The 12,881-nt window shown below is 36.0% G+C and overlaps 1 protein-coding gene across 8 annotated transcripts in view; it reads right to left on the reverse strand.

The window, feature by feature from the left end:
• POLK (DNA polymerase kappa) overlaps positions 1-12,881 on the reverse strand; it is a 35,335-nt gene that overhangs the window by 16,304 nt on the left and 6,150 nt on the right. For 4 of the 8 annotated variants that reach the window (XM_054811110.1, XM_054811115.1, XM_054811114.1 and 1 more), the window contains exons 2-3: positions 7,914-8,089; positions 5,383-5,502 (exon numbers count right to left, since the gene is read on the reverse strand). In XM_054811110.1, coding sequence (XP_054667085.1) covers positions 5,383-5,502; positions 7,914-8,048 — 255 coding nt within the window. In that variant the 5' untranslated portion in view covers positions 8,049-8,089. Of the gene's footprint in view, positions 1-5,382; positions 5,503-7,913; positions 8,090-11,644; positions 11,739-12,782; positions 12,859-12,881 lie in introns of all 8 variants that reach the window. The other 4 variants (XM_054811112.1, XM_054811113.1, XR_008574774.1 and 1 more) reach the window with 2 other exon arrangements.

Consider the following 12,881-nt stretch of genomic DNA (forward strand, 5'->3'; position numbering starts at 1 on the left):
ATAAGGTCTCAAACAGGTTCACGTACTGCTAAGTAAGCTACTGTTAATCCTTTCATGAAATTCTTCAATATTTGTTACAGGAATCCAGATGTCATTAAGCTGGATCGCTAGCAAAACCGCAAGGTGACTTTTAAAGAAAAGCCTGTACATAGAAAGTGTGCTTCATTCCAAGAGTTAAAGACGTATCTGTTGTCTACTGGTAGACTGTGAGCAGTACTCCTGCTTCATTGGCTCCATGGTGTTGTGAAGCGCACACACACTTCTCCATGAAAGGCTTTAATTGTGCTTAATTTGCTTACATTCTTTTACCAAAAGACTTGCAGATCATGTGCTTGTTTCTGAAATATCTTTCAACTGTGAATGAAGTATGAACTGTGAGTGTCACCAGAAAGCAAGAATGCATTATTTTACAAGCGATTTTTAAGGTCTACTGCTTTAAGAGGACTATGTCGGCAGTACCACACAGCATTCTAGAAGTGAAAGAGAAAATATTAAAAAAAAAAAAAAAAGGAAGTGCTATCAAACTATGATTATCTAACCACACTAATGACTACACTAACCTCTATCTACACCTCAAAAGGTTGCTACTGCCAGAAAAAAACCCAACAAATAGGCATAATAGAGTTCAAGAAATTCAAGTAGTGAAAAGGAACCAAAGATCCACTGCACTTGCAAGCATAAGGACACACGCAGGCATTCATGACATCAAGGCACCATTACAGAAACATCTCTGGATTGATTGCAACGAGTTTATGGTCCTAGAGAAGAGAGTTTACGTGCAATTTCATGGTTACTTGAAGACAGTTTCTCTCCTTTTTGCCCTCGACAGAGTTGCTTAATAAAAAACATTAAAATCTTATGCAAAAACCCATCTCTGGAGCTGAAGACACTTAAGCCAAGGCAAGTGGCTATGAATGTTCTAACTATATTGCTGAGTAATGATTTACAAAGTCTTTTCTGTTTTGTTCCAAGCTGGTTTGAGAGATGAAAGGCTAGAATAGGGCCTCAAACTAGCCTATTCCATACAGAAGAGCACAGTATACTCCCTGAATCCGAGAAAACTGGTTTAGACAAATTAAAAGCAAAAGGGGAAAGCCATTCAAACAACAACAAAAAAAGTGAAAAATTTACATTATTTTCATTATGCAACTAATTCAGCAAGGGTTAAAGTTACACTAAAATAATGAAAAGCATCCTTGTTTTGAACTAAACATATAATTTTTAGGTTACTCTCAAATTCAAATGGCTTAATACTGTCAATTGCTCCTCTAGTTACATAACTTCTATATTTCAATTTATCACATTTATAACAAACTTTTTGCTTTTTCTCCCCAAATGTATTTCTAACATGAAAATCACTTATCAGCTAACACATGCAGCTAAAGAATGAAGTAAAATTACATTAAACTAACTGGAAATACAAAAAGCTAACTCTTCAGCAAAAGCAACGGATACAAGTAATATGCCAAGACAAAACACATCCAGACATACTCAGAGAATTCTGGGCACCTACAAATGTTTCCTTAGTAAGATACAGAAAGTTATGGAATAGTTCCTTAAACGCAACCCAGGTTGACAAGTTTTAAAAAGCTGCTTTCAATTTTCCCTTGAAGATAAAAAGAGATACTAAGTTTTTTATTTCTAAGCTAGATGAAAAAACTACTAAAAAGTACAAACTGTAATTAGAAGTTTAATCTTACTTATAGTGGCTTTTAGACAATTTAAAGAGTAACTTCTCATTCTTTCTTATCCCATGATGCAAAATACAAGTTTTCTATCTTAAATTGCTTTATCAAAGTAAGACAGAAAAGATTATGCAAAAATCTCTTTTATATTTCTACAAGCATCTCACAAGGTGAAGAGATTAACAAACAGTGATACTATTCTAAGAAAATAGTAACTATTTACAGAATAAACATTTGGGATAAAATCCACATGGATAAAAATAGCACACTCAGTACAGCAGTTTGCAAATCTGGATGCAGCTGGATAGTTTTAAAAATCATAGAATCATAGAATGGTTTGGGTTGGAAGGGACCTCAAAGATCATCTAGTTCCAACCCCCCTGCCATGGGCAGGGACACCCTCCACTAGACCAGGTTGCCCAAAGCCTCATCCTACCTGGCCTTGAACACTTCTAGGGATGGGGCCTCCACAACTTCTCTGGGCAACCTGTTCCAGTACCTCACCACTCTCACAGTAAAGAATTTCTCCCTTATATCTAATCTAAATCGACCCTCCTTCAGCTTAAACCCATTACCCCTTGTCCTGTCACTACACTCCCTGATAAACAGTCCCTCTCCATCTTTCCTGTAGGCCCCTTCAGGTACTGGTAAGCCGCAATTAGATCTCCCAGGAGCCGCCTTTTCTTCAGGCTGAACAATCCCCACTCTCTCAGCCTTTATTAATAAAATATTATGTCAAGCAATTCCACTCTACGTTGTTAGGATAATCTCAGTGTGTTACAGAAAAGTTTTTAAAAATTAAGAATTACATGAAACTGGTCAGTATACAATCTCCCTTAAAAGACAAAAATGACATTCATTAGGAAAACTTCAAACTACCTTTCACATTTCTGATTATTTAAAAAAAAAGGAAGAAAAAACAAAGCAATATTTGTGCAGGGAAATGGCAGTTTTAAGAAGATTTACAAGTACTTTCTAATCTCTGATATTTGCAAAATCAATGGTGTAAGTGCCTTTCTGCAAAGAAGGCCTTCTGAGGAAAACTGTAAAAATATGAGAAATACTCTTCACAAATTCCCTGGCATACACACACTCTAGTGGTGAGAAAGACAGCATTACATTGCAGATTCTACATTTTATTTCTATTACTGTTTCCACCATGTAACCAGGATTTTGTCCAACAAATCCAATAAGTAAGGGGTTTTTTATTTGTTTTTACATTACAGCACTTACACTTAGGAAGTCATATCTGAGCCTCTAACCATCCTACAAACTTGCCTCGATCTGCAGATGAGAACTTGCAGCATTCATGGAAATAAATATATGGATACATTTCTAATTCTGGAGTACTTCCCACTTACAAATTTGAGGAGAACAAATTCTCTCATGGTATATCAGAAGGTAGTACTAAGAAGAAGAGTTAAAGAACTTGATAGCCAACAATAATAAAGAAGTAAAGTAGGTACTGAGAGCTGACTGTACCCATATCTGAAGACATAAAGAAGCTTATTAAACAACACACAGCACATATTAAGAAAACCAAATAGGACAAAAAAGACTTGCAAAGTTAAAGGTGGAAATAATGGCCTGGGGAAGAGCAGCTGGCAGGTGAGTGAAAGGAAAAGGGGAGGCATTTAGGATATCAGACACAGATAAAGACTGGCTAGGCCAGGAGACTGGTGACTTCAGTGGAGATGCTGGGGGCATAGACAAGCACTGCTTTGGAAAGAGGACTGATGGTAATCTGGGGATGTGGGACAAGAAAAGGAAAATTCAGGATAGGATAAGAGAGAGGAGAGAGCAAAAGGGTCAGAACTTGTGATGAAGAAATGAGGGCAACAATCATGAACCAGAGTTTATCTGCATACAGAGGATGGAACCAAAATCCAAGATTTCAAGATGTTTTTATAACAGCAAAGATCTAAAATTAGCCGACAAAAAAATGTGCATGTTATCCCCCTCTAATGACAGTTCTCATGCAGTATGACAGCTGACTTAACAGTTACTCCATTGGAAATAAAGACAACTGCTATTTGAGCAAGTGGCATAAAGATTTCAAACATGGGGTTTGAACCTCAGGTCCGTGTAGGACCCACATGAAAAAAAATCTCTCTTTTTTGAAGCTTTTCTTCTACAGAAAGCGATTTTCATACAAAACATTAACAGTAAATAACATTATGTTGCATGATCAAAGAATCAAGTTCAGAAAAAGACAGCATGAGCAATTCAAATTCATTGGCTTTCACTATATGCACTATATATTCTTTAATTACATAACCATATCCTAATTTCATGGGATCTATGTCATTAATGTCATTCATTTTATAAGAAAGATGGTTCTCTGTAAAATAAAAAGTTCTGTGGTGAAGGACGTATTTTTTCACAATTGACTTAAAAGCTACCCCAAAAAACAAACAAAAAAACCCACAACCTGGACAAGAAGAGACATAACTGATCCACGTTAAAGATTAACTAAAACCAGTTAAGGCATACAGGCTTATAACAAACTTTTCAGAGGTAGTCAATAATTGCAAGCTTTTCTGGGCACAAATTTGAGACACTGGCATCCAATTTACAGAAGTGATTTGCAAATCTGCAATGAACAAAAAAAGATTGTACACCAAAGCTCAGGATCTATAATGCTCACAATGGCATTCAAAATTAATGGATGTGTTTAATCTTCATGTGCTCCAGCTCCTTGTCTACAAAACAAAAATATCACCCTACTTTACTGGAGTACTGCAAGAATAATTTAAAGAATTCATACTATGTGGTGTACAACATAGAAAAGCCTATGAGGAAGTCAGTAATTCTGCATTCAAAGCTGGATTAGACTAGTATACAACAAATAAAGCTTGGGGCCACCCATTGAACAATGAGGACAACAGTAAATATTGAATAATTGCCCACTCAGTGAACACTGTCTGCACTGTGCACTGAATGAAGCAGGAATCCTGTTAGGGAAAAATAGCAAGCAATCATGTAATTAAAGACTGGATCACAGTACAAATGAAAAAGGAAAGGAATTAAGCTTCTACAAGCAACTTTAATTCTGTCACGCCTAAGAACGTTTAGCGTGCAACCTTGGTGCCATTGTTTTCTTTTAACAACCTTTCATACACAGTAATACTTTGGATACTATTATCTATCATTAGCATTTGAAAAGAGAAATAGCCTCTTCATCTTTCTAGTTCAGGCCACTTGTATTTCTTGTGACTGCTTGCCATGATGATTTTTTCATTAATTAGTATAAATAAGTATAAATATATCCAGAAGTGCTGACAACTGTGATCCCCTCATCCTACTGCAGGCCATTGAACACAAATATACATATACTATAAAAACAGAAAGTAAACTCAAGACTGATATGATACTTATTAACAAGGTATTTAACAGAACTTTTACATAAACTGTAATGACATTGCTTTAAACTGATCAGACTTAGAAGAACAGGAATTACTTTGCCTCATTTTACTCATTTAGAGAACACTTTGGAGTGATTTTACAATCTATTTTTCTAGCAAGTTTTTATTAAGATTACACCATCAAAACATTGTGTACTTTTTACTTGCATTAAATAACATCAAAACAGTAGTTAACATTGTGCTTTTCACCAGAACTTAATGCAATAAACTAAAATGCACCAAAACATTTATCATTCACCATTTACTCCAAAAAGTCTTTACAAGCTTAGTACCTGCAGCTGTGCTTTCAAGAGCTGTTGTGTTGTAATTTTCTCTTTTAGCTGCATCATTTTTTCAATTCGTTGGTTAACTTGCTGATCTTTTTTAACTTCATTTTCATAAAATCTAGAACCCTGCAAGAAAATTGTAAAAACACTAAGGTTTTTATTTGTCTTCTCCTGTAAACAACCATATTTGATCTTTAAATACAGAAAACGCAAAAAACCACAGTACTGTTTTCTAATGTATACTTTGAATTTTCATATAAATGATACCCAAAATAGACCAGTGGTGCTTTACATCTCTCTCCTCAACCAACATAAATATATTTCTCCTTCTCTGATCCTCTATACTCAGATCTGTATATAAGGGACTATTTAGAGAACCTACTATGTTTACTTGTTCTAACACTTGACAACAAAAATTCCAAAATAGTAGATAAAAGTCAAATCATTCTTTGCAATATCTCCAAGATAAGGAGTATAAAACAAAAAACAAACAATCAAAAAGAAAGAAATAAAAATGTAAGCATTTTGCCAGACTTCCCTATAGTTTAATCTACATGGAAATAAATAATGACATTGTAAAAAGTCAAATCCACTTATAATGTTGAGTATTTCATTGACCCTTTAATCTTGAAGAACATTGCAGAATTAGAAGCTATTTGGAAGAGGCTGATGAAAAGCAAACGGGAGTAAAAAAGTCCTCTTGCTCTCAAGTATGTAATTGCTTCTTCAAGAAAAGGAATGAATAAAGAGAGATGTAATGAAAACATAAAAAGACAACAATCATGTAGTGAACATATGACGTCCCTTCCTGACTCATAACAAAGACAAGAGGACATATATTAAATAGAAATAGAAAACAGAAAAATTCAAAACCAGGAAATATAATACTTTTCTTGCAACATCTGCTTAGCTTACAAGAGAAGTAATGTTTGCAGGAAGAGGTAATGTCTTTTACTGAACCACCTGATAAAATCTGCAAAAGCGGACAAATTTTTAGATCAAAGCCTCTGACTACCAAACTGTCACTGGTGCCAAGAATTCAGTCATAGTCAAGTAAGAATCAGGCATTTATATAAAAAGTAAAAATATCCACTTTTATAATAATGATAAAAAGGATGAATGGCAAGACTGTAACATGTCCTATCTCATTGCTTAGAAGAAATCTTTTAATGTCAGACATGCATTTCATCTTTTCTCCCCTCTGCAATCAAACATGACTTATTGAGACTCACTGAAAGAAATAAGTACTGAAATACTGGTGTGGGGAGCAACACAATACTTAGGATTGTTATTAAGCTGGGGGGGGTTTAAGTCTCTTGCAGTATTTCACAGTGAAAACGCCGTAAAATTTTGTTGCAATACAATTGTGGGTAGTGTTTGTAGGTGTAATTTTAAAGGCTTAAGAAAAAGACTCAGTGCTTCTTTTCAGATTTCTCAAGCTATATCTGGTATTTATATTCTCTCGCTTTTTTTGACAGAAATATATTCTAATACATAGATGCCTGTATACCAGTTTTGAAAGCCTATTTTACAGTCCATTCTATTTAATACCAGGAAATGAAACAGTAAATGTTCTGACAAAATAATTTATCCAAATATCATTATTAGGGATATGTCTGACAAAGCACTAAGTTTTCAACAAAGAGTGAATAGACTAAGTAGAACAAACATCTAATCAATAAGGGACTTGATAGCATATCAAGTATCATCAAAATGAAAATGCAAGCAAAAAAAGTTTGCCAAATAAGATCTGTTTGCAGTATGTTTTCTGCTTCCCCCACCCCTGCAGTTTACCACGGAGCAATAGTAGTCAACACAGAATTCAAGAGCAAAATATCAAGCACATAACCTAGAGCCAAATGAAATACACATTTGTGCAAGGAAAAATAAGAAAATCCAGAGTTGCTCAAATAAAGTGTTATCCCCACACAGTTCTACATTAAGACTCTCCAATAACAAGTAAGAGGACTAACATTTCAGTGCTTTGCAGATTTGTGGGGTCCTCTGGGGATATTTGGTACAAAGTTGCACGCTACTGGCCACCTCTCTTGAATACCGAGAAGACGGTGAAGAAGACATGCAGTAAGCACAAAGAAATTCTACTGTAAGTACTAGAAAAACCTGATTACATCAAATTCATCAGTTACAGGAAGATAACCAAGAGGTAGATCTGCTTGGCTGATTAATGATGGGGTGGGCAAAAGGAATAGAAAAGGGAAAAACAAGAGGCCTAAGGAAGATGAAACCTTCACAATTACCTCTGGACAACGCTGTGATATTTATGTACTGCTTTGGGTAAAAAGGGAGCACCTAAGGATGTACTCAGTTGTGTTCCTCCAAGTCCCTGTGGATGAATCCAACAGTACTCTATGGTACCCTAAGCTACAGGCCCTCCACCTCCTCCCCACACATGCAGTTCCTCTTAGAAGCTGCCCTCCATTTACACATGTGAGGGATAAAATTCAGGGAAGGGAGGAAGAGGGCTTTATGATACTGGACAACAGATAAAGCACCACAAAAAAAGTAATCAAACTAACCTTGGTAGCTTCCATGATGATTTTATTGATTTTTTCTTTATCCAAACCTTGCATTCCAGCTTTGTTATCATTGAGGCCCATTCTAAGTAGAACATCGTTGCAAGAGCTGTTACCAACTTTTTTCACGTCTTCCATAGCACTTCCTGAAAACAAGTATCTCTTTTAAGACTTAATACCTGAAAAAAAAAATTTAAATCACACATTTGTTTCTAAGTTCCAGCTGAACTATAATAAAAAAAAAGGAATTCATTTGCTGTATTTATTGAATAAGCATTTTATACTTATTCAGAAAACAACATACTTATCACAAATGTAAAGGCTTGTATTCCTGTAAAATGGCTGACCTGCAATGCTCACCACATAAGGCCACCTCTAAGTCTATCAGTGCTTGGAGACAGTAAGATCTTCCTTTTTTATTAACTTAAAAAATATACTCTTTTAAGAGCTCCCTTACAGAGGTAATTGAGCACCAACAATTTCAGGTAAAGGCTAGTACCTTACACATGCTCATGAGATTTATGACTGTATGTTATCCTGTCAGATGAAACAACACTGCCTTAAACACACAATACTGCTCACTAGATTATTACATTAAAAGAAAAGGAATTATTTTTAAATTGCAGAAGACCATTGTTCATTTAATCCCCATTCCTGCTTGAGACAAGCCATAGAATCTTTAACCAGTAATTTCTAGCTCAAATTCAAACCTTTTATTTGTGTTAAAGCTCATCTTTTAGAAACAGATGGCTTCAATTAAGTTTTGAATAAAACCCTATTGTTTAATTCAGGATAAAATTAATGCATTCTTGTTTCCATTAATTTGTAGAGCCATGGCATCCAACTAATAGAACTTATCAAGCCTTTAATACTTAATTAGTGCCATCAGTAATTTCTTAGGCATGCAGGTACTTCTGATATGTGAACTTCCCACATCTTCCCTTGTTGCTTATGAAAGTGAATAGCCGAATCCTTCAACAGGCTCTAATTACATGGTAAATTGTCTTGTTATTAAATTGAGCTTGAAAAACTAAAGAAAGCTGATTTTACCTTCTGTAGCATGAATTTATGGTCTTATTTTTACCAGATTAAAACAAGCAGAATCTAAGTGTGATACTGGTATAAATTACATAACATGTATTTATTACTGGAAAAGCATACAGAAAGAATGTCTTCCTACTCCAAGCTGCTGACTCATAAGCCACTTCAGCTTTACTCTCATGCAGGAAGCACATTCACTCCTAAACCTCCCCTTCAAACTGCTCCCCATGACAGTAGCCTTTCCTGTACAGACAAGCCACACCCTTTAGGCACATACAGCAGCTCTATTACCAACCACAAATTAATGTGACTTTAAAATTAATGGTGGCAATGTTCATATTTTCCTGAAGATCTTCTCCTGAAACATACTAGCCAACTGAAGTCAAGATATTAAAGAAAGGCATCTTTAAAAACATGACAAAAATATCCCAATTTTAATAAAATTCTATTAATTCAGATTATTATTTATGATGTCTTCTGAAGATGCAAGATCAGTGTGCTGATTTTGCCTGAGAGAGTTAATTTTCTTCATAGTAGCTGGTACGGGGCTGTGTTTTGGATTTATGCTGAAAACAGTGTTGATAATACAGGAATGTTTTCACTACTGCTGAGCAGTGCTTACACAATGTCAAGACCTTTTCTGCTTCTCATCCCACCCCACCAGCGAGCAGGCTGTGGGTGCACAAGAAGCTGGGAGGGGACACAGCTGGGACAGCTGACCCCAACTGACCAAAGGGATATTCCATACCATATGACATCACACGCAGCATATAAAGCTGGGGGAAGAAGAAGGAATGGGGCGGGGAGTTCAGAGCGATGGTGTTTGTCTTCCCAAGTAACCATTACAGGTGATGGAGCCCTGCTTCCTGGAGATGGCTGAATACCTGCCTGTGATGAGAAGTGGTGAATGAATTCCTTGTTTTGCTTTGCTTGTGCATGCTTTTGCTTTACTTATTAAACTGTCTATATCTCAACCCACAAGTTTTCTCACTTTCACTCTTCTGATTCTCTCCCCCATTCTGCTGGGGGACAGTGAGTGAATGGCTGCATGGGGCGTAGCTGCAGGCTGGGGCAAAGCCACCATCATCAGTCAAGTAATGCTTGTTGTATTTCAAGGAACAGAAGGTGAGGTAGAGACCAGAACTCTTCTCTTAACCCTTTAGTAGCAGTTGAGCTACTATGATGGCAACTAGGAATGGGAGTGACTTCATAGCTCTTATGTGTATCTATCAAATAAAACACCATGATGATGAATATTTTCATAATTTTTTCACCTAGAGTAGGAAAATCTCTTACAGTTAACATACATATTTACCAGAACAGGTTTGCTAGACTTCAATCGAAGGAAAAAGCATTGCATCCCACACAACATTCCAAGTTTCATCTCAAGCTCATAAGCACCCCTATATCAATTAGCTCCACAATAATTCCATTGTTACTGGCAATCTCTGGTAAGTTACGGGCACAATTCCCAATAAATATTTTCCTCAAGGTAAATGCCCCTCCACTATTCCCCTTGTTCTTTTATCACTCTTTCCCTTCAAGAAGTTGGAATGAACACAAGATTGCTTCCATTTCCTATTCCAGCCTTCGCAACATTTTTAGCTGTTCCTTAATTCCTGAAAGCGTCTTTATCCCTAGCACATACAAATCTTCCCCCCCACCACCCCCATTCAGATCACTCTTAAAGGATCAGTTATATAGCAGAAGCTTTAAACACTAATTCATGTCAGTCAAAAGCCTTCTCTATCACACTGTTATATATCCAGTGAGAAAAGAAATTATCATGATGACACCAGCGATGGAAAAAACATTCGTCTTTCAAAAAGTCTCATGAATGGTGGTCTCCTGATGTGTTTTATCTTTTCAGCTTCTTGTCTGGAACAAAATACATTGCTGGTACCAGATCATAAAGTGTATAAATATCAAATAATACCTTACTTGGAATTAAGAAGAAAATATTTATTTGAGGACATGACATTAGTCCTCTACCAAAGATTAAAGGTGTACAGAAGAGAAAACATGAATAACAACTGATACAATTTTCAGCACCTAAACAGAACCTAAAGATTATCTTGGTTACAGATTAACAGGCCTGAAAAAATATGCAAAACCCTTAGCCTACTGAAATGAATCACAAAAGCTACAATAAGGCAACCTGATCTAGCGAGAGTGTCCCTGCCCATGGCAGGGGGGGTGGAACTAGATGATCTTTAAGGTCCCTTCCAATCCAAACCATTCTATGATATAGCACTGGCAGATAAAACCAGTGGATCATCTGACACAGACAAAATGAAAATGTAAATATTTAAAGGAAACATAGGAGAAGTACAGTTTGAAACAGTATGCAAAAAGTGAACAAAACGTCAGCATAGAAACTGGTAAGGACAAGTAGTAACTGTTTTAATGGTAAATTGACCTAGAGACAACATTTAGCTTGTGGTGACACAATTTTATAACATTTTTGCTAAAACTACTTGGAAAAAGCAGGTAGAGGTTTAGAATCTACTTGAACACTAACTCAGGACCGTCTAGGCAGAGTGACATATTTTTGGCATGCTGTCACCTCAAGAAGCTGCTGCAAGACTGAGCTGTTTGCTCTAACACAACATGTTAAATCTTTCTCAGCATCATACTAAGTAAGGTGTGAAATCAGAGAAGTCTGTGAAGGCAGTCTACAATTAAATACCAACCTATTATTGCTGTGATTTGGGAATGGGAGGAAGGGAGCAGGAGAATCATCCATAAGTGGAGAAAGCAAATTTCCAATTGCTGCTGGAAGGACTTCTAAGGGTAAAGAGGAAGACTTCAGCAGTGGATGCCAACAATTAATGCAAAACAAAAAAGTGGAGAGGAACCACAGAATAGCATTACTGTGTGGAAGGCTTTGTTAGTAACCTAGGATGCTTACAAGTGGAAAAAGACCACTAATAAAGCCCAAATCAAACTCTTCCAGGAGCAGGCACAGAACCTCAATTGAATCAGCCAGACAGGATTATATAGTATATAACAGTTTGCCTTTTACTGATAGCGTTAATGACCTGGTGCAAAGAAATATTAGGACTGGAAAATGACACCAGTATGGAAAAGCTTGAAAAAGAATTTATTTACATACTGAATTATAATTTGATGCACGTAAATTGTGTACCAGTCCTCAAAGAAAATCAAATTCTGACATCTTTGCTACCACAGATGCTCATGCCAATAATGAGATGCAAAGAAGTTACTATGATACACAACTGCCTACTTCCCCCAGAGCTCAAAAGCTAAATGTAGGAATCAAGACATATTTTACAGACGTAAAGGATGATTTTTTACATCCTAATTGCCCTAAGTAAGTCTCCACAGTACATAAAAAAGCACTGATGTCAGAAATAGCAACACAATTATTAAAGACTCCTTTCTATGCAATTTTCTAATTATTATTTTTAGGATGGCTAAAACCAGGATCTAAATTAAATAGTTGCTTTAATTTCAGTAAAACTCATAAAAGCGTCCAATAACATTTCATCAAAATCTGACATCTCATTTATTGTAGTATGAGCCCAAAATAAACTTCCCATTTTCCCTAGATTAAAATTTTTAAAGATTCCTTTATTTAAACTCTTCTATTCTTACTTTAGCATGAAGAAAACAAAATTACAACAGCTAACTTCACATACAAATGTAGAGAATGGATGAAGGGTTAGCTTCAGGAGTCTTGTGATTACATAGGCTGCATCAGAAGAAAATCAATATTACTCTTAATTTCAATGACAAGGTCAAGATGTTAACAGAAGTTTTGTAAAAGCACTGAAAGTACAATAAACAATTAGCAAAGTTAGGACTTACTTCATCCACTTTTGACCACAAAGGATCACTTCTCAGGCTTTTGGCTAAAATCCAGCGTGGTGTAGTATGGATCACTCTATGTTCAAAAGATAAATGCCT

The sequence above is a fragment of the Grus americana genome, chromosome Z (assembly GCF_028858705.1).
Source record: "Grus americana isolate bGruAme1 chromosome Z, bGruAme1.mat, whole genome shotgun sequence".
NCBI classification, from domain to species: Eukaryota; Metazoa; Chordata; class Aves; order Gruiformes; family Gruidae; genus Grus; species Grus americana.